Consider the following 22242-nt stretch of genomic DNA (forward strand, 5'->3'; position numbering starts at 1 on the left):
AAGCTGCCTTTTACAGTACCAAAAAAATCTATAAGATTTCAGAAATCTCATGCACACGCTTGTGTTTTTTTTTCTGACTGATTTTGAGAACTGCAACTTTCTTAAAAACTGCATCATGTCAATTATTTCAGAATGTTTTTAGCATTGTTTCACCCATAGAAGGCAATAGGAAAGTGCAAAAAGCTGCAAAAACACAGGTTTTGCTGTGCTTTTGCAGCATTATTTGTGAATAAAACTAACACTATTAAACATGTACTGTAGACAATTTACACATGTAATCTGCACCCAAAAAATGTAACAAAAAGTTTTGAATGCAGAGTTTTTACTAAAAAGAGAGCAGGTTTTGGCTGCAGAAGAAACGCTGCAGGTAAACATAGCCTTATATTCCCCACTGTAAGACATACTGTAATATTTTTGTAGCAATGTTGGCCTCAACAGTTTTGTAATCATTCTAATCAGATTTTTCAGCAACGAATTTCAGGGCATTAAGATAAAGTGAATGATCCATTTAAAGGGGCTGTCCCAAGTTCATAAATGGCTAAAATTGTAAAGTACCGTATTTTTCGGACTATAAAATGCACTTTTTTCCCAAATTTTTTTTGGGGAATATGGGGGTGTGTCTTATAGTCGGAATATACTTACAAAATACTGTGGTGTCGGTCCTGGTCTGACGCTGCAGGGTGATGCAGCCTCCCTTCCCAGGCAGGTGTGGTGGTCGTGCTCTGTGGTGCGGGGGGGGCTTCGCCGGCATTTTGTGAAAGCCATTGCCGAGATCTGAATATGAGCATGGGCTGCCTCCAGTGGCCATCGCAGCAGACTGAGATCTCGGCAACGAGATCTCATCCCGAGCTCTCGGAAGACGAAATCTCGGGAAGAGATCTCATTGTCGACATTTTAATCTGAGCATGCGCCGCCCCCTTCGGACATTTTCCCGGATGTCACCGCATTACAGCAATTGATCTGTAGGGTTCTCCGGGCTTTCACAAAATGCCGGCGAAGCCCCGCCACACCACAGAGCACCACCGCCACACCTGTCGCAAAATGCGGGTGAAGCCCCGCCACACCACAGAGCACCACCGCCACACCTGTCGCAAAATGCCGGTGAAGCCCTGCCGCACCACCGTCGAACTTGTTGCAAAATACCGGCGGAACCACTGGGAACCTCAGAGCACCACCGCCGCACCAGCCTGGGATGGAATTTACCAGAGGCCACCGCACCAGCTGGGACCACAGAACAACCCCTGTGACCATTCTCCCCTGTGACCACTCCTCCACCTGTGTCGATCTCCCCCCGATAAGCTGAATTTGGACTGTAAGATGGACCCCCCTTTTGACACATTATTTTTTTTCCTTATTTTCCTTCTGAAAATTTAGGGTGCAATTTATGGTCCAGTGCTTCTTATAGGACGAAAAATACGGTACTGGTAAAAACAAGCAACTTTGCAATTTACTCCTTAATAAAACTCCTCTGTGTTCACAAGAATGGAGGGATTTTAATTTGATAGTTTACTGTTAGTGATGAGTGAATGTGCCCGGATAAGGTGTTATCTGAGCATGCTCAGGTGCTAACCGACTGACTTTGGCGTGCTCGAATAATATATTGTAGAGCCCGCACCAGTGTGTCTCACCGCTGTTCAACAGCTGCAACACATGCAGGTATTCCCTGTTAGGCAATGTCTGCATTTGTTGTGGCTGTTAAATAGAGGCGAGACATGCAGGTGCAGGGACTCGAACATATTATTCAAGCACGCCAAAGTCAGTCAGTTAGCACCTGAGCATGCTCAGATAACACCTTATCCGGGCACATTCACTCAACACTATTTACTGCTTATTGCCTAGGTACTGCCCACTCTTCAGTCCCATCCTGGCCCATTATCTGGGCATGAGCTGCCTCTATGCTCTACAGGCTACTCTGCAACTGGCCAACATCCCTAGATCTGTTTGGCCAAATGTGTTGCAGTGCAGGGAGATCCACCAATACCAGAGGCCTCTTTTTCCTCTACTAAACAATAATATTAATAAATCATCTTCTACTTTTATAAGATGTACAAATATACTTGTGGTGTCCTAATTGAGTATTTTTTATTTTAACCCCTTGCCTGATCTTTCCAGGACCTGAGATGATTCTCCCCTCTAGATCAATCAGGACTGATAATCCTCACTGTACCTGGTGATCCTTCCTAGCCTCGGTCACGTCCATTGCTTTCTCCGTTAGTTTCTCCAGAATTGAATTCAGCTCTTCCTCTGTTTCCATGATTTGCTTATTCAGCTCCTGATAAACTGCTTGATTTTGCTGCGCTTCTTTTTGTTTCCTCTGTATCTACATTAGATAAATATAAAAAGCCTATCAGATCTTTGCTTCATCCAGTACATTAATGCACACTGAACATAGGCTAAAAAAGTACATACAAGGCAAAGTTATTCAGCATCACTAAAATTCCACATGAACAATTAAAAGATAATATTTTTTCCAAACTGATCTTCTTTACTAGAACTTCCCACTACGTAAGCTTTGTGCAATAGGTAATGATGACACATGCAACAGTTTTATTTTGCAACATCTAATATTACCACTTTGTGACAGCAGAGGGCGCACTATGTACAGTAATAGTAACCAGATAGCAGCTTTCTGTGCACATTGCAAACCCTTTTAGGTTACAGGACTGTATATTCTCCATCTGAGAAAATCGCTCCGATCATGGTAATTACACTCTGATGGAACTTGATGGAGTTTGATCAGAGGGTGTTCTGTGTGATCTGATTTTCTCGGATGTGGAGAATTAAAAAAAAAAAAAAAAGAAGTTTCTCCATCTTCTTCATTCAGTGCATCTACAGTGGGTGCAGAAAGTATTCAGACCCCTTTAAATGTTTCACTCTTTGTTTCACTGCAGCCATTTGGTAAATTCAAATAAGTTCATTTTTTCACATTAATGTACACTCTGCACCCATCTTGACTGAAAAAAAACAGAAATGTAGAAATTTTGGCACATTTATTAAAAAAGAAAACCTGAAATATCACATGGTCATAAGTATTCAGACCCTTTACTCAGACACTCATATTTAAGTCACATGCTGTCCATTTCCTTGTGATCCTCCTTGAGATGGTTCTACTCCTTCATTGGAGTCCAGCTGTGTTTAATTAAACTGATAGGACTTGATTTGGAAAGGCACACACCTGTCTATATAAGACCTCACAGCTTAAAGTGCATGTCAGACCAAATGAGAATCATGAGGTCAAAGGTACTGGCCTAGGAGCTCAGAGACAGAATTGTGGAAAGGAACAGATCTGGCCAAGGTTACAACAGAATTTCTGCAGTACTCGATGTTCCTAGGAGCACAGTGGCCTCCATTATCCTTAAATGGAAGAAGTTTGGGACCACCAGAAGTCTTCCTAGACCTGGCTGTCCAGCCAAACTGAGCAATTGTGGGAGAAGAGCTTTGGTGAGAGAGGTAAAGAAAACCCCAAGATCACTGTGGCTGAGCTCCAGAGATGAAATAGGGAGATGGGAGAAAGTTACAGAAAGTCAACTATCACTGCAGCCCTCCACCAGTTGGGCCTTGATGGCAGTGTGGCCCAACGGAAGCCTCTCCTCAGAGCAAGACATATGAAAGCTCACATAGAGTTTGCTAAAAAAAAACACATGAAGGACTCCCAGACTATGAGAAATAAGATTCTCTGGTCTGATGAGATCAAGATAGACCTTTTTGTTGATGATTCTAAGTGGTATGTGTGGAGAAAACCAGGCACTGCTCATCACCTGCCCAATACAATCCCAACAGTGAAACATGGTGGTGGCAGCATCATGCTATGGGGGTGTTTTTCAGCTGCAGGGACAGGATGACTGGTTGTCATTGAAGGAAACATGAATGCGGCCAAGTGCAGAGATATCCTGGAAGAAAACCTCTTCCAGAGTGCTCTGGACCTCAGACTTGGCCGAAGGTTCACCTTCCAACAAGGCAATGACCCTAAGCACACAGCTAAAATAACAAAGGAGTGACTTCATAACAACTGTGTGACCATTCTTGACTGGCCCAGCCAGAGCCCTGACCTAAACCCAATTGAGCATTTCTGGAGAGACCTGAACATGGCTGTCCACTAACGATCACCATCCAACCTGACGGAACTGGAGAGGATCTGCAAGGAAGAATGGCAGAGGATCCTCAAATCCAGGTGTGAAAAACTTGTTGTATCATTCCCAAGAAAAATCATGGCTGTACTAGCTCAAAAGGGTGCTTCTACTCAATACTGAGCAAAGGGTCTGAATACTTGTGACCAGGTGATATTTCAGTTTTTCTTTTTTAATACATTTGCTAAAATTTCTATATTTCTGTTTTTTTCAGTCAAGATGGGGTGGAGAGTGAATATTAATGTGAAAACCAAATGGCTACAATGAAACAAAGACTGGAAAATTTAAAGGAGTCTGAATATTTTCCGTACCCACTGTATGAAAATCAGACTGCACTCGGATGTCATCCGAGTGCGTCCAATGTTTTTCCACAGACCCATAGACATAAATGGGCGAATGTCATCCGATTATCTGAGGCAAGTCATGCATGCTGCGATTTTTTCCTCGGACCTATTGATCTGAGAAAAATCTGAGGAAAAAAAAAAATCGGATATTTGAACAGTGCAAAAAAATAATATGGGGATGAGTGTTAGCCATCAAAACAATGGATAACTCTCATACAATTTTTCCGATAGTGCGCATGAGATCTAAGGGTACCGTCACACACTGCCATTTCGATCGCTACGACGGTACGATTCGTGACGTTCCAGCGATATCGTTACGATATCGCTGTGTCTGACACGCAGCAGCGATCAGGGATCCTGCTGAGAATCGTACATCGTAGCAGATCGTTTGGAACTTTGTTTCATCGCTGGATCTCCCGCTGTCATCGCTAGATCGGTGTGTGTGACACCGATCTAGCGATGCGATCCAGCGATGCGTTCGCTTGTAACCAGGGTAAACATCGGGTTACTAAGCGCAGGGCCGCGCTTAGTAACCCGATGCTTACCCTGGTTACAAGCGTAAAACTAAAAAAAAACAAACAGCACATACTTACATTCTGGTGTCCGTCAGGTCCCTTGCCGTCTGCTTCCCGCACTGTGACTGCCGGCCGTAAAGTGAAAGCAGATCACAGCGGCTGTGCTTTCACTTTCACTTTACGGCCGGCAGTCAGTGAGTGTGGGAAGCAGACGGCAAGGGACCTGACGGACACCAGAATGTAAGTATGTGCTGTTTGTTTTTTTTTAGTTTTACGCTTGTAACCAGGGTAAACATCGGGTAACTAAGCGCGGTCCTGCGCTTAGTAACCTGATGTTTACCCTGGTTACCCGGGGACCTCGGCATCGTTGGTCGCTGGAGAGCTGTCTGTGTGACAGCTCCCCAGCGACCACACTACGATTTACCTACGATCACGGCCAGGTCGTATCGCTGGTCGTGATCGTAGGTAAATCGTATAGTGTGACGGTACCCTTAGGCATCAGTTTTTTTCATATTCAGTACACGTACATTCAGTCCAAGGAGGGGATCGGACATGTGAAATATTCCGTAGACTATCATATGTATGAGTGCTACCCGGAAAAAAAACACTCGTACAAGAAAAACGGACGTCTGAATGAGGCCTTAAGGTAACTCAGAAAGATGAAGACAAAAACAATAGCAGGATTTTTGGTTGCTTACCATAAAATCTGTTTCTCGCAGCCTCCATTTGGGGACACAGGAACCATGGGTGTATGCTGCTGCCACTAGGAGGCTGACACTATGCACAAAAAAGTTAGCTCCTCCTCTGCAGTGTACACCCCACCGACTGGCATTATACACTTCAGTTAGTGAGAGAGCAGTAGGAGATAAATAACAAGGTTGAAAACATAACAACAAACATGAGAACTGTAAACGTGAGAACAGTCATAAAGCATGGAACAATAGAAATTGAACAACATGGGAGGGTGCTGTGTCCCCAATGGAGGCTCCGAAAAACAGATTTTACGGTAAGCAACCAAAAATCCTGTTTTCTCTATCGCCTCTCATTGGGGAAACAGGAACCATGGGACATCCAAAATCAGTCCCTGGGGTGGGAAAAACACTTCCATCAGGTCAGAGGACTCACCACTGCCGCCTGCTGCCTAGGCTGGCGTCCGCCGAAGCGTAGGTATGGATCTTGTAGAATTTGGCGAACCTGTGGATGGAAGACCAGATTGCCGCTTTGCAAAGTTGTAGGGCGGAAGCCCTGTGGTGCACCGCCCAGGAGGCGCCGACTGCCCGGGTAGAGTGAGCCTTTATCCCAGGAGGGGGCACTCTATTCTTGACCCGGTAATTCTCCAAAATTGCCGATCTGATCCAGCAAACAATAGTCGCCTTGAAAGCCGGCAGGCCTCTGCGCGTGCTATCAGGAATGACGAAAAGAGAAACTGTCTTCCGGAAAGGGGACGTTCTATCCAAGTATCCATCCTCACTGCCCTGACGAGGTCCAGCTTATTCAACGATCACTCCAAAGGATGAGTCAGAGCTGGACAAAAGGAAAGTAGAACAATGTCCTCGTTGAGGTGTAATGTAGAAACCACCTTAGGAAGAAAGGAAGACGGAGGCCTGAGGACCACCTTGTCCTGGTGGATGACCAAGAAAGGAGGTCGGCAAGAGAGGGCCACCAACTCGGAAACGCGGCGGATAGAAGTGATGGCCACAAAAAAGGCCACCTTCCAAGATAGGACTGATAGAGGAACCTCCCTGAGAGGCTCAAAGGGGGGAACCCTCAGAACGTCCAGTACCAGATTTAAATCCCATGAATCCACAGGGGCCCTGTACGGAGGGAAAGCATGGGCCACTCCTTGAAGGAAGGTCTTAACCTGTGGCCGAGAAGATAAAGTCTTCTGAAAAAGGATGGAGAGCGCAGAAACCTGGCCCTTCAGAGAACTAAGAGCAAGGCCAAAATCCAGTCCTGCCTGAAGAAAGGCCAAAATGGAAGGCAGGGAAAAGGACATAGGTGAAACGCAGTTGGACTCGCACCAACGGAAATAAGCCTTCCAGGTACGATAGTAAATCCTGGAAGACAAAGGCTTTCTAGCCTGGATCATGGTGTGACTCACCCGGTCCGAAAGGCCGGATGCTCTTAGAACTGCGGTTTCAACAGCCACGCCGATAAAAACTGAGCGACCGAGAATTCGGGTGGCAGATCGGACCCTGAGACAGTAGATCGGGCCTGTCTGGAAGGCGCCAAGGGGCTTCTGCGAGAAGATTGACGATCTCCACAAACCAAGCTCTCCTGGGCCAATATGGGGCAATCAGAATGACCGCCACCCCTTCCGCTTTGATTTTTTTCAACAGCTTTGGAAGTAAGGGCAGGGGTGGGAACAGATAGGGCAGCACAAACTGCGACCAAGGAATGGCCAGGGCATCGATGCCCACCGCGAGGGGATCGCGAGACCTGGAGACGAACCGAGGAACCTTCCTGTTCATTCGGGACGCTGTGAGGTCCACGTCCGGAGTCCCCCATCGAAGACAAATCTGATGGAAAACCTCCAGATGCAAGGACCATTCACCTACCACGAGGCCCTCACGGCTGAGGAAGTCGGCGGCCCAATTATCCACGCCGGGGATATGCACCGCAGATATCACCGGAACCGTTGCCTCTGCCCAGAGGAGGATCCTGGATACCTCGGCCAAGGCCAAGGAGCTCCGTGTCCCCCCTGATGGTTGACATATGCCACAGCCGTGGCATTGTCCGTCTGGATTCGAATTGGTAGACCCCTGAGAATCCTTTCCCAGTGACGAAGGGACAGAAAGATGGCCCGAATCTCAAGGACATTGATCGGCAGAGTTGACTCCCGCGCCGGCCAACGACCCTGAACAGTCAGTTGGCGAAACACTGCACCCCAGCCAAGCAGGCTGGCGTCCGTCGTCATCACCTGCCAGAGAACCGGAAGGAAGGACCTGCCCTGGGAGATGAGAGGGGACGTCAGCCACCAGTTGAGAGACCGTTTGACCAGGGGAGAAAGTCGGATCGGACGATCCAGGGAAAGGACAGACCTGTCCCACTGAGACAGGATGGCTTGCTGAAGAGGTCGCGAGTGAAACTGGACGAAGGGAATCGCTTCCAATTTTGCTACCATCCTCCCAAGAACCTTCATGGCTGATCGAAAGGAGGGAAACCGAGGACCCTGGAGCAAGCGTACGTCCCGATGAAGGATGGATCTCTTGTCTTCGGGAAGGAAGACTTTGGTCTGACGAGTGTTGAAGAGCATACCCAGAAAAAAGATGCACTGAGAAGGAATAAGGCAGGACTTTTTCCGGTTGACCAGCCACCCGAAGCGGGCTAGGGTGTCGAGGAAAAATGGACAGACTTTCGTGAGCTTGAGAAAAAGACGGGCCCTTGATAAGGATGTCGTCGAGGTACGGAAACAGAACCAGGCCTCTGACCCTCAAGATGGCTATTAGCGCCACCATAAGCTTCGTGAAAACCCTGGGAGCGGTTGCAAGACCTGAACGACGAACTGAAAGTGGTCCTGGAGCACCGCAAAGTGCAGGAATCGGTGATGCCCCGGGAATATCGGGACATGGAGGTAGGCGTCCTGAATATCGCTGGAACACAGAAATTCCTGAGCCTCAATGGAAGCAATTACTGAACGAAGGGATTCCATCCTGAAGTGTCTCAGACGAACTCTCTTGTTCAGCAATTTGAGATCCAGAATGGGACGAACCTTGCCGTCTTTTTTCGGTACCACAAAAGATTTGAATAGAAACCAGTGAACCATTCTTGTCCTGGGACAGGCACGATCACCCCGGCTTTGAGGGATGAAGCGATGGCTGCGAAGAAACCCGGAACTAGAGCGGGGTCTCTTGGAGGTCGGGATTCGAAGAAACGATCCCAGGGTCGTGAAACGAACTCTATTTTGTATCCCGAGGATACAACTTCCCTGACCCATGCGTCCTCTACTGAAGAGATCCAGATATCCCTGAAGAAGAGGAGACGGCCGCCCAGCCTGGGAAGTTGGATGGGGTTTTGCTGAGAGTCATGCCGAGGTGGATCTTCCAGTCCTGGACCTGGAGGATCTACCCTGGGAGTAGTGAGGACGCCAGGAAGGAGTGGGTCTAAAGGATACCATCTTCTTCTCTTGACGTGCCTGTGGCCTCTGTTGCTGCTGGGAAAAGGAGTTTGACGTCGTGAAGCGACGAAAGGGCCGAAAGGACCAAAATTGCCATCTAGGAGGAGGGGACGAGGTTTGGACTGGGGAAGAAGAGAGCATGAACCAAAAAGACGTGAACATTGAAAAGGCAGGCTGGTAAGTGACTTTTTAGAAGACAAATCCGCCGGCCAGGCCTTGAGCCAAACGGTCCGACGGATGGCAACAGCATTGCTGGACGTCTGAGCCGTACAAGACGCGGCATCCAGGGAGGCGGAGACCAGGTATTCACCTGCGTGAGAAATCTGGTTTGCAAGCTCTGCCAGCTGTCCGGGTGGAGCCCCATCCAGGATGCCCTGACGCAGTTGTTTGACCCATTTGGATATGGATTTTGAAACCCAAGTGGAAGCAAAAGCCGGGCATAGAGTAGCTGCAGCCGCTTCAAAGGCTGACTTCGCGAAGGATTCTATAACTCTATCGTTAGAATCTTTCAGAGATGCTCCGCCAGACAGTGGAAGGACCGTGTTGGTGGAAAGCCTGGGAACTGGGGGATCCACCGATGGAAAAGCAGTCCAATTAGCGATGAGCTCCGGAGAAAAGGGATATAAAACGCCAAGTCGCTTTCCTCTCTGAAAGCGTCTGGTCTTTCTCTGGTCATGATCTCTGTGTCACATGTAATCCCTTAAAACAATATCTTTATTATTTTTTATGTTGCAAGTTTCTGTACATGGGGGTTTATTTTTGATATTTGTTGTGCACCTTAGCCTATTACCTTACACCTTCCTTCATTCCTTTTATTAGCTTATTGTTTTCCCACCTATAGTTTGTTAGGTATTTAACAGGGTGAGCCGGGGTCAGCCGCCGCTGAGTGGGGGCGCCAAATCGTTCTGTCAGGGTGCCAACCTCCACTCTTAGGAAGGGATAGCAGCTAAGTGTAGGGCTATTTGTCAGGACAGGTGCACAAATAGATCTTTTTCTCATATATATTTTTTTTGTTATTTCACCGGGATTTGGTATTTTTATAATATTTATAATAAAGATATTGTTTTAAGGGATTACATGTGACACAGTTTATAATTTTCCCTGATTTTCTATATTTATTATTTGACGTCTGGTCATGATCTCCTCAAATTCAGGGTGAGGAGCGAAAAACTTGGAAGGTGGTTTAGCCCGTCTAAACGAAACTGCCTGATCTGCGGGTTCCGTAGAGGTATCCTTGATGCCACAGGTCTGATTTATTGCTCCAATGAGGTTCTGAACCATATCCCTCATGGTAGTGATTTGGTTAGAATCCAGCTCCGAAATATCCTCCGAGGGCGCATCATAGAACGCCTCGCCTGACTCAGGGGAGGAGGACCGGGGGGAAGTCGACCGCAGAGAAGGACCGTGTGGCGAGATGGAGTGAGAAGAGGACTCAGACCGGCGTTCCTGTCTGGACCTTTTTGTGGCTTATAATGGAGGGCTCAGATGGAGGTTCCTGCGACCCGCTGGCTACTGCGGGGGTCTGCAGGGGTAATCGATCCAGCACGGACACCAAAGTTTGAGACACCCGAGTTAGATCTGCTACTGATTGCGACAGAGAGGAGGCCCAGCAGGGGGTGGGGTTATCACTCTCAAGCGGAGCAGCCGGGGAATCCTGGGCGGTGGGAACAATCGGGTTGCTGCAGGTCTGAGAGTGGAGAGGACTGACCTGAGGGAAGTTTGCAGTTACAGGACGAACATGCAAAGTATTTGACTAAGGCAGAAGAAGCGGAGGAAGAATTAGGAGGACGAGAGCCGCTTCCCTTAGAGGTAGCCATTTTGAAGGGTCCCTGAAGAAAATGCCAGAGGGTTAGGGGACAGGGGGGCAGAGGGGAGTGTCAGTCTGCAGTGCAGAGTTACTCATGGCCGAAAACGGATCCAGGTGGAAGAAGTTGTCTCCGGCTTGCGGGTGGACCTCCGGGGAAGTCTTTAGACAGGGAGGCGATGTGAGCTCCTGCCGCACTTCAAGGAGAAAAACGCCAGACTGCGCGCTCTGCAAGGTAGTGGAGCGGCGATGTGTGGCGCCAGCAAGGTGGGGGGTGGAGTCTGCTGAGCGCCCAGGAGCACCAAGATGCCGCTGATGGGCGGAGAATGCGTGGAGGAGGTTGTCGGGTGGAAAAAAGCCCGACCGAGCAAACCGGAAGTGGTGGGATCGCGGCGCCGGAAGTAGGTTGGCGCCACTGGAGAAGAGAACCGCGGCGCCAGAGCAGTGTGCCGCAGGGACTGGGTAGCGCGGCAGCCTGCCAAGGCCACCCGAGCAAACCGGAAGTGGTGCGATCGCGGTGCCGGAAGTAGGCCCCGGCCGAAGCCGGAACCTAAATTAGAGGCCGCCGCCGCCGGAGAAGAGGATCGCGGCGCCGGAGCAGTGCGCCACAGGAAGTAAGTAGCGCGCCAGCCTGCCAAAGCTGCCGTGCAGACACAGGATGCGCTGTAAGAGGAGACATTGCGGCCGCCGAGCAGTGCGGCTGCAGGGAGATCACTGCGGCCGCCGATGAAGGAGGCAGCTCAGGAAGAAGCATGAAAGGCCGCCGTGTGATGAGATACTGCCCGTGTGGCTGCCCCTGGGATCGCTATTAAAAATAAATTTCAGCGCCGCCATAAGAAAATCCGCATTTAGGGACTTCTACTCCCCCACACTGCGAGGGAGGACCGGGGGAGATCTGGGAATGGGAGGGGAAAATACTCACCTAAACATCCCACGCAGTTACTAACCTGAGGGGAATGAGACATCCACGGAACTGTGATGGACGTCCTCATCTCCTCCAACCGACAGGCTTTGGTAGGCGAGTGGGTGGGGGACGGAGCTAGGACCGGACTTCTGAGCACGCTTGTGTGCTAGGATCATGGTCCTGCTGAGGGATCTATGAGGATACAGGGTGGCAGTACACGCCGTACTCATAGTCCGCATAGCTGGACTACAGGTGTGACTGCTCACCCTGTATCCCTCTGGAGAACCTATAAGAAAAACGACGCACATTGAGGTAGATAGGGGTATATTCAAAGACCCGTGTCCACTTCCTACTGACACTAAGCTAAACTGAAGTGTATTATGCCAGTCGGTGGGGTGTATACTGCAGAGGAGGAGCTAACTTTTTTTGTGCATAGTGTCAGCCTCCTAGTGGCAGCAGCATACATCCATGGTTCCTGCGTCCCCCAATGAGAGGCGATAGAGAAAAATGGTTCATTATAATCTAAAAATATGGAAAATCACAAATGCAACTCAATGCAATCAAATAATTCTCTTCTGCCACAGCTATACTAATGCAATACAAAAAGTGTGGATGCAGACACACGTCCATACTGTGTTGGGAACAGTACGTCACACGTCCGTCCATACTGCAAGTGTTAGGAACAGTACGTCACATGTCCATACTGCAAGTGATGGGAATAGTACATCAGACGTCAATACTGCAAGTGTTGGGAACAACACGTCACACGTCCATACTGCAAGTGATGGGAATAGTACATCACACGTCAATACTGCAAGTGATGGGAACAGCACGTCACAAGTCCATACTGCAAGTGATGGGAACAGCACGTCACAAGTCCATGCTGCAAGTGATGGGAATAGTACATCACAAGTCAATACTGTAAGCGATGGGAGCAGCACATCCTCCCACATGCATACTGTAAGTGATGGGAAGAGTACATAACAAGTGCATACTGTAAGTGATGGGAACAGTACGTCACTCGTCCATACTGTAAGTGATGGGAACAGTACGTCACTCTTCCATACTGTAAGTGATGGGAACAGTACATCACACGTGCTTACTGCAAGTGATGGGAACAGTACATTACACGTGCTTACTGCTTACTGCAAGTGATGGGAACAGTACATCACATGTCCATACTGTAAGTGATGGGAACAGTACGTTTGCCTTACATACATCATGTAATTTAAATCTTAAATGCATTACTGTATATGGATTTTTGCCTCACGAACAACATTTTACATCTATTCACAGACTAGATAAAAGTATAATTGCTGGGGATCCTAATGCTGGGTCCACCACTGATCACTAAAATAGGGTTTTGTGCCCCCCATTTGAATGCAGAGATGGTCACACATCTGCCCTCCTTTCACTGTCTATGCAACTGTATGAGCTAGCTGAGCTCGTAGATCTTTGTGAGTCCCATAGACTTTGAATAGCGTATAGTGCACATACGTGACCACCTCTGTATTCAAATAGGGGATCCGGTGATAAAAGCATGTATGCTGTATATATGATATGATACAAAAGGCTACTTTTATTAAACTGCCAAATTATACATCAGCCTTAGCAAGTAAGGTAGGTAGTTGGGGCTGATTTGCAATTAATTTATTAAAAATCACCCACCTTTTATAAATTTGTCAGAAAATGAAATGTATGCATGAGAGGGTAAAGATTTTTGCCAGGATATTGCACCTAATTGGGTTTATGAATTTACATTAAACTATGCGTCCCTGGAGACCACACGTTCCCCTTCTTCTTATCTTAAAAAATTATGGGTAATAAAAAAAAATTACAAACTTTAGCGTAACTCTGCAACATCTTTCATTCACGACTTTTTTTGTCACTATTTACGCCAAACACTGGCCTGAGCTGCTTGCGGAAGGTGCGCCTATGAGACACATACATATAATCCTCCTTACAATCGCCATGATGTTGTGTATGTAGTTTACCTCCTCATTAATATTGGCCAGGGCTAATGCCACTTCAGCAAGGAGCAATGATAGCTCCGAAGGCAGAATTGTGTACATTTCCAAATATTTATTCTGCTGCTCTTCAGACAATTTTTCCACTTTGTGACGATGAGAATTCAGCTCCTGATGTAGAATCTTAGAAGATAAAAAAGAAATATGTCACAGAACAGATTACTCCACAAAGACACAGCTTTACTGTACTTTACACAAAACAAGGTATACCCGTGCTAGGAGAAAAGAGCCACACTGGGCGATCATGCTGGAGAATATGGGATCATTCAGACATCACTGTTTCTGATTAGAGTGCCATCAGAATTTGCTCAGTTTATCTGTTTTTACCATCAATGCACGTGCACATGTTCAGTATTTGGTCAGTTTTTTACCTCAGTATACCTCAGTCAAAAACAGGAGTGGGTGATAAATACAGAGGAGGTGACGTGTTTCTATTCTACTTTTCCACTGATTGTTCCTCTCCTGGTTTTGGAATATAAATATTGAGGTAAAAAAAATCACCACGTGGCATCAACGTTTGGTCAAAGTATTATCAGTTTTTCTTGGATGAAAAAAATGAACAGATGGAAGTTTCTTAATGGGATTTTCCCACAAACACAAACAAAACAGGGATTTTTGTATACTCACTGTAAAAGCCTTTTCTCCGAGCCACTCATTGGGGGACACAAACCATGGGTTGTATGCTGCTTGCTACTAGGAGGCTGCCACTAAGTTAACACAAAAAAGTTAGCTCCTCCTCTGCAGTATACACTGTTGTGCTGGCTCCCAGAGAACCAGTTTGGTGAAAAAGCAGTAGGAACAAATAGTAACGACATAGAAGAGTACAACACGTCAACTTAAAAGAACAAGCAAAAACCATATAAGCCGATAGGCTAACAGAGTAGGTGCTGTGTCCCCCAATGAGCGGCTTGAAGAAAAGGATTTTACGGTGAGTACACAAAAATCCCTGTTTCTCCTTCACCCCATTTGGGGACACAGACCATGGGACGTCCCAAAGCAGTCCCTGGGTGGGAAAACAATACAAAGGATTAGGCTTCATGCAACAACGGCCTAGATCTACGCCACCGTAGACTCAAATCCGTTGAAGCCTGCGAGTGAATATTACAGTGCTTTGCGAATGTATGTAAACTGGACCAAGTCGCAGCTTTACAGACCTGCTCCGCTGTCGCCTGATGCCGAATGGTTAAAAAAAACACCGCTCGAGTGGAGTGTGCACTGATCCCCGTTGGGATGGGCTGACTTCAGACTCGGTATGACTCCTGGATGGTGGAATGAATCCACCTTGCTATCATGGCCTTAGAAGCGGCAAGACTGTTAAATATTAATTATTAATTGAATTATTCTGTACTGAGCACATTGCTTCTCGCTGACATTACAAACAGCTATTTCTGTGTATGTAGCTCAGAGTATAAGTCAATGCCATATATAGGGGAACACGTGGTCTGTGAGACATATAAATAACGTCTCTTCGGAGGGTGGGGGGCTTTTTGTCACATGGAGCTGTCACCTCCTGCCTTCACCATCATTCTCCATGGACATGAGACAAGTCACACAAGGAAGAAACAACTGGTAGCCATGATGATTTCAGACTTCACACAAACAGATGGCTCTTACCATTCAGAACTCTGAAAAAGATGAGTAACAAGCGCTGATATTTACACATGGACAATCTGTTCGGAACTATTTAATCTAGTTTTATGTTTTGCTGCAATTTGGTTTTCCTGTGGACAATTCAATAAACCACTACTTCTTTTATGAGAATATCATGACATTTTCCTATTAAGAATAACGCACCTGGTAAAGTCTTGATTAAATAAATGTGCGAAATAAGCATATTTAACAAAGACCCTTCCTGTGACCTTCCAGGAGAACGAACAGAGCATCTGTTCTTCTGAAGGATGCCGTCCTTGAGACGTACCTTCGCAGAGCTCTGAAAAGGTCCAAGGTGTGGAGAGTTCTTTCAATTCTGTGGATAGGGGCCGGACAAAAGGAAGGAAGAACAAAGTCCTCGTTAAGATGGAAGGATGAAATGACCTTTGGCAAAAAGGACGGCGATGGCCTGAGGACAACCTTGTCCTGATGGAAGTTAAGGAAAGGCGCCCAGCAGGATAAGGCGATTAATTCCAAAACCCTCCTGATCAAAGTGATCGCCACAAGGAAGGCAACCTTCCAGGACAGAAAGAGCAGCGAAATGTCCTGAAGCGGTTGAAAGGGAGGTTCCTGAAGGGCACTTAGCAAAAAGTTCATGTCCCAAGGCTCTAAAGGCGTGCAATAGGGAGGAGTGACACGGGACACCCCCTTAATAAAAGTCTTAACCTGAAGTCTTGACGCAATGCGTCCCTGAAATAAGACCGATAGAGCGGAGATTTGGCCCCTGAGAGAGCTGAGGGCCAGCCCGAAGTCCAAACCCGCCTGTAGAAACTCTAAAATGGTGGGAACTGAGAAAACCAGAGGAGAAACACCACAATCCTTGCACCAAGCAAAAAATATCTTCCAGGTAGGATGACAGATGCGCACGGATGAGGGTTTATGGGTACTAACCATGGTGGAAATGACCTGTTGAGAAAACAATGCCTGGGTTAAGACCCAGGATTCAATGGCCATGCTGTTACATACAGGGCCCCTGAGTTCTGGTGGTAAATGGGACTCTGGGAGAGCAGATCTGGCCGATCCGGCAGTCACCAGGGCATGTCGGCGCCGAGGCGTACTAACTCTGCAACCACGAGCGGCGAAGCCAATCAGGAGCAACCAGGATCACTGGTACTCCTTCCTCTTTGATTTTCCCGATTACTCTGGGGAGTAACAGTAGAGGAGAAAAAATGTACGGAAGGCGGAACTGGCACCATGAAAGAACCAGAGAGTCGACACCGATGGCTCTTGGATCTCGAGACCTTGATATAAACTGGGGAACCTTGGCATTCAGTCTGGACACAATGAGGTCCACATCCTCGATCCCCGAGCGAAGACAGATCTGGGAGAAGACTTCCGGATGGAGCTCCCACTCCCCTGAAGTGAGACCCTGATGGCTGAGTTAATCCGCTGTCCAGTTTTCCACTCCTGGATTGTGCACCGCTGAGATCACCGAGTGGTTGTTCTCTGCCCTTCGAAGAATGTGAGTTACCTCGGACACGCCGCCCTGCTGTGGGTAACCCCCTGATGATTGATGTATGCCACAGCCGTGGCGTTGTCTGATTGGATACAGATGGGTTGATGCGCCAGATGATGGAAGTGCCGCAGGGCCAGTCGAATAGCACAGAACGTTGATCGGTAGTTTCGATTCCTGAATTGATTGAGACCCTAAGAAGTGTGGTGTCGGAAGACTGCTCCCCAGCCAGAAAGGCTGGCATCGGTAGTCACCACAAGCCATTGAAAGGGTAGAAAAGGCTTCCCTCGGATGAGGGACGAGTTCAATGTCCACCACCTGAGAGTCTGTCTGACCTGCAGGGATAAGCTGCACCTTCGGTCAAGGGAGAAAGGGTTTCTGTCACAAACTGACAGAAGGGCATGTTGTAGGGGACAAAGGTGCAGTTGCACAAAGGGAACAGCTTCCATTGTGGCCACCATCTTTCCTAGTACGCTCATTGCAAACCGGATGGAGTGAGGGTAAGACTGACGAAGCGCTTGTTGAAGGGCTAAGGCTGGTTTCACATTTGCGTTTAAATCCGCAGCGTTTAAAACGCATCCGCAAGTAAACGCGTACAAACGCTGCATTTTTTAGACGCATGCGTTGTTGCATGCGGTTAAAAAAACGCTGCGTTTGTACACGTTTACATGCGTTTTTTTTCCTGCATTTGCGCTTTTGGTACGCATGATGAGAAATTTCACAAGCTGGTTTTTGTTCATTCTGCTTCACAAAAATCGGAATAAAAAGCAATCAAAAATGTCACGTGCCCGAAAATGTTACCAATAAAAATGTCAACTCGTCCCGCAAAAAACAAGACCTCACATGACTCTGTGGACCAAAATATGGAAAAATTGTAGCTCTCAAAATGTGGTAACGCAAAAAATATTTTTTGGAATAAAAAGCGTCTTTCAGTGTGTGACAGCTGCCAATCATAAAAATCCCCTAGAAAACCTCTTATAAATAGAAATCAAACCCCCTTCATCAACTCCTTAGTTAGGGAAAAATTAAAAAATTAAAAAAATGTATTTATTTCCATTTTCCCATTAGGGTTAGGGCTAGGGTTAGGGCTAGGTTTAGGGCTAGGGTTAGGGTTAGGGCTAGGGTTAGGGCTAGGGTTAGGGCTAGGGTTAGGGTTTGGATCCCTTTATCACCTTGATGGTGGGGGGTGGCTTATCAGTGTCTAGACTTGTTTTTCTCTATTGAAACGCATGCGTTCAAAAACGCAACCAAACGCATGTGCTTAAAAACGCATGCGTTTACATAGACAGCAATACGTTTTTTGACGCAATCGAACGCATACGTTTTTTTTGCGGCAAAAAAACGCCTCTAGAAATTACTACATGTTGCATTTCCGCGCCAAGACGCAAGCACCGAAAAGACGCATGCGTCGACAAACGCAGCCAAACGCGTACAAAAAAAAGAATGCGTTTTTAATGTTAAATATAAGAAAACACGACGCATGCGTTTATATGCCTTACAAACGCAGCGGCAAAAAACGCAAATGTGAAACCAGCCTAAGACTTTGTCTGGAGGGAAAATTACCAACCCCAGAGTCGAGTCCAGGGACATTCCTAGAAAGGAAATCTGCTGGGCTGGGACCGGAAAGGATTTGCTTAAGTTTATCAGCCAGCTCAGGCGAGAGAGGGTATCTAAAGTAATACGAACGGACTCCACGCAGTCGTGGAAGGACAGACCTTTGATCAACAGGTCATCCAGATAGGGCAGAACGATTACACCCCGAGAGTGTAGGAAGGACATGACGGCCGCCATGAGCTTTGTGAACATTCTGGGGGCAGTAGCAAGGCTGAAGGGTTGGGCCATGAATTGGAAATGCTGGTCGCGAATGACGAAGCACAGGAATCTCTGGTGAGGGTAAAAATTGGAATGTGCAAGTAAGCGTCTCGGACGTCGATTGAGGCCAAGAATTCCCCTTCTTCCAGGGAAGTGATAACTGAATGCAGGGATTCCATGCGGAAATGACGGACCTTGACAAACTTGTTTAGAAGTTTGAGGTCTAGTATGGGTCTCACCTTTCCGTCCTTCTTTGGGACGACGAAAAGGTTTGAATAGAAACCCTGAAACCTTTCACTTTCTGGGACAGGGACAATGATGCCATCATGACGCAATGCGTCTATATCCTGGGAGAAAGCCTTTCCCCTTGCCTCTGAAGAGGGAGGATGAGAGAGAAAGAAACATGAAGGGGGGCACGTAGCAAAGTCGATTTTGTATCCGGAAGACACCAGATCTCTGACTCACTCGTCGGAGACGACAGAAAGCCAGACCTAACAAAAGAGAAGTAGGCGGCCACCTACCCTGTCGGTGTCGACCGGATAGCGCGGGTAGTCAGCGTGAGGAAAATCTCTAGGAACTAGGTCCTTTAGGCCTCGCCTGTTTGGGTGGGGACTTCCAATGCTGGTTAGGCCGGTACGAGACCTGAGTTCCTCCATCTCTACGTGGAGAACGTCATGAGCCTGATGAAGTAGTGGTAGTGGCCCAGCTAGGAGTTGAGCGAAAGGAACAGAAATGGATTTGCTGCTGTCTCCGAAAGGGACGCCTAAGCCTCTGTTGGGGAAGGAATTTACTCTTTCCTCCCATAGCATCGGAAATAAGCTGATCCAGCTTTTCTCCAAATAAGTGAACGCTTTGATAAGGAAGGGAGGTGAAAGACTTTTTTGATGCAGAGTCCACGTTCCACTCTCTGAGCCATAATGACCTTCTGATAGAGATGGCATTGGCTGCTGACTGAGCAGCACAACCGGCTGCATCCAAGGATGCATGTAATAGGTAATCGCCTGCCTGGGAAATTTGGTTGGCAAGGTGCACCGCCTCTGGAGGAAGGTTACTGTTCCAAAGTGAATTAAATAAGGTCTCTGACCAGAAAACCATAGCCTTAGCTACCCATGCTGCAGCAAAGGATGGATAGAGAGCCAAACCAGAGGCCTCAAAACCAGAGCGGGCCAAGCCTTCTATCTGACGGTCCGTGGGATTTTTGATGGATAATCCATCTAGCGCGGACAGTTCTCTTAAAGGACACGGTCTGATCCGGAGCGGAGTCGGAATCTTCCTCAACCTTTAAAGCCTGGTTGACTGCCTCAAAAAGCGAATCCACTGTTTTCTAAAAGACTGACGAATCCGGATCTAAGGAACCATTAGATTCGCGTTCACTACTGAACTCTGGAGAGAGAGAAACGGAGCTGTGAGGCGAAAAGGCACGTGTCTGCTCAGGAGACGTGCTATGGATCCGTTTTCTAGGTGCCTGACGGCTTCAAGAGTGCCTTCGACCCCTGTTTACTGACTGCTCCTGGCTTGGGAAAGATTAGTCTACATCAGTCCTGCAAATGCTCCGGTCCCCCGAAGGATCACAGAGGGATTCAATCGCCTTGGCCAGCAATCCATTGATTGAGACAGTGACGAAGCACACTCAGGGTGACTAGGTACACTGGGCTCGGTGGCGGCAGAGGGCTCTTGAGCGCAGTTGGGGTCACAGGCATTGCAGTGCGGCGAACTCTAAGCCTTAGAAAATGCAGATTGGAAGGAAGGGCATGAAGTAAATAATATAGCCATAGTATTGTAAGACTTTTTTGATACCTTAGACTGGGACATGATGTACCCTTCTATGTGGCCCTATAAAGTTAGGGGCTGCTGAGAAGGGGTACAGCCGAGAAAAGAAGGGGTTACAGCAGGGAGGAGGATCACGTCGGTCTGCAAAATGCAGCACTCCCTTACCTAGGTCTGTGTCCTCGCTCCTCCTGCGTTACTCCGACTGCGTGGACCCTGCACGAAACCTGCTGCCTCCTGATGGCAGAACATGATGATGGCAGATGATGCTGAGGCGGTCTGGGGGGAGAAAGATGGCCCCCAAGATTTGATAGGCGCTTCTCGTGCTGTGAGAGAAGCCCCAGGATCGGTAGGCAGAGCCCCAGCACATCACATCATAGCGTGGGCGGAATCGGGGGTTGCGGGCTGGGACAGGGCCGAAACCGGGGACTAAATTTGCGGAGCTGGCGGCTGGCTGGCTGGTGGAAAGCATGCCAAGATACATGAAAGCTATGATTACAAATCATGGTTATTCCACAAAATATTGATTTCTGAACTTTCCTGAGTTAAAACATTAGTATTGTTGTTTTTAAATGATTATGAACTTGTTTTCTTTGCATTATTTGAGGTCTGAAAGCACTGGTTATTTTTTTTTTTTAATTTTGACCATTTCTCCTTTTCGGAAAAAAATACAAAATACAGTGGGGCAAAAAAGTATTTAGTCAGTCAGCAATAGTGCAAGTTCTACCACTTAAAAAGATGAGAGGCGTCTGTAATTTACATCATAGGTAGACCTCAACTATGGGAGACAAACTGAAAAAAAAATCCAGAAAATCACATTGTCTGTTTTTTTATCATTTTTTTTGCATATTATGGTGGAAAATAAGTATTTGGTCAGAAACAAACAATCAAGATTTCTGGCTCTCACAGACCTGTAACTTCTTCTTTAAGAGTCTCCTCTTTCCTCCACTCATTACCTGTAGTAATGGCACCTGTTTAAACTTGTTATCAGTATAAAAAGATACCTGTGCACACCCTCAAACAGTCTGACTCCAAACTCCACTATGGTGAAGACCAAAGAGCTGTCAAAGGACACCAGAAACAAAATTGTAGCCCTGCACCAGGCTGGGAAGACTGAATCTGCAATAGCCAACCAGCTTGGAGTGAAGAAATCAACAGTGGGAGCAATAATTAGAAAATGGAAGACATACAAGACCACTGATAATCTCCCTCGATCTGGGGCTCCACGCAAAATCCCACCCCGTGGGGTCAGATTGATCACAAGAACGGTGAGCAAAAATCCCAGAACCACGCGGGGGGACCTAGTGAATGAACTGCAGAGAGCTGGGACCAATGTAACAAGGCCTACCATAAGTAACACACTACGCCACCATGGACTCAGATCCTGCAGTGCCAGACGTGTCCCACTGCTTAAGCCAGTACATGTCCGGGCCCGTCTGAAGTTTGCTAGAGAGCATTTGGATGATCCAGAGGAGTTTTGGGAGAATGTCCTATGGTCTGATGAAACCAAACTGGAACTGTTTGGTAGAAACACAACTTGTCGTGTTTGGAGGAAAAAGAATACTGAGTTGCATCCATCAAACACCATACCTACTGTAAAGCATGGTGGTGGAAACATCATGCTTTGGGGCTGTTTCTCTGCAAAGGGGCCACGACGACTGATCCGGGTACATGAAAGAATGAATGGGGCCATGTATCGTGAGATTTTGAGTGCAAACCTCC

The 22242-nt window shown here is 47.3% G+C and overlaps 1 protein-coding gene across 1 annotated transcript in view; it reads right to left on the reverse strand.

Annotated features, from left to right (window-relative positions):
* The window catches only part of SYNE1 (spectrin repeat containing nuclear envelope protein 1), a 493169-nt gene that overhangs the window by 173584 nt on the left and 297343 nt on the right, over nt 1-22242 (reverse strand). The window contains exons 81-82 of the mRNA XM_069769177.1: nt 13806-13961; nt 2168-2320 (exon numbers count right to left, since the gene is read on the reverse strand). Of these exons, the coding sequence (XP_069625278.1) occupies nt 2168-2320; nt 13806-13961 (309 nt within the window). The remainder of the gene's footprint in view (nt 1-2167; nt 2321-13805; nt 13962-22242) is intronic.

Source organism: Ranitomeya imitator, chromosome 5 (genome assembly GCF_032444005.1).
Source record: "Ranitomeya imitator isolate aRanImi1 chromosome 5, aRanImi1.pri, whole genome shotgun sequence".
NCBI lineage: Eukaryota > Metazoa > Chordata > Amphibia > Anura > Dendrobatidae > Ranitomeya > Ranitomeya imitator.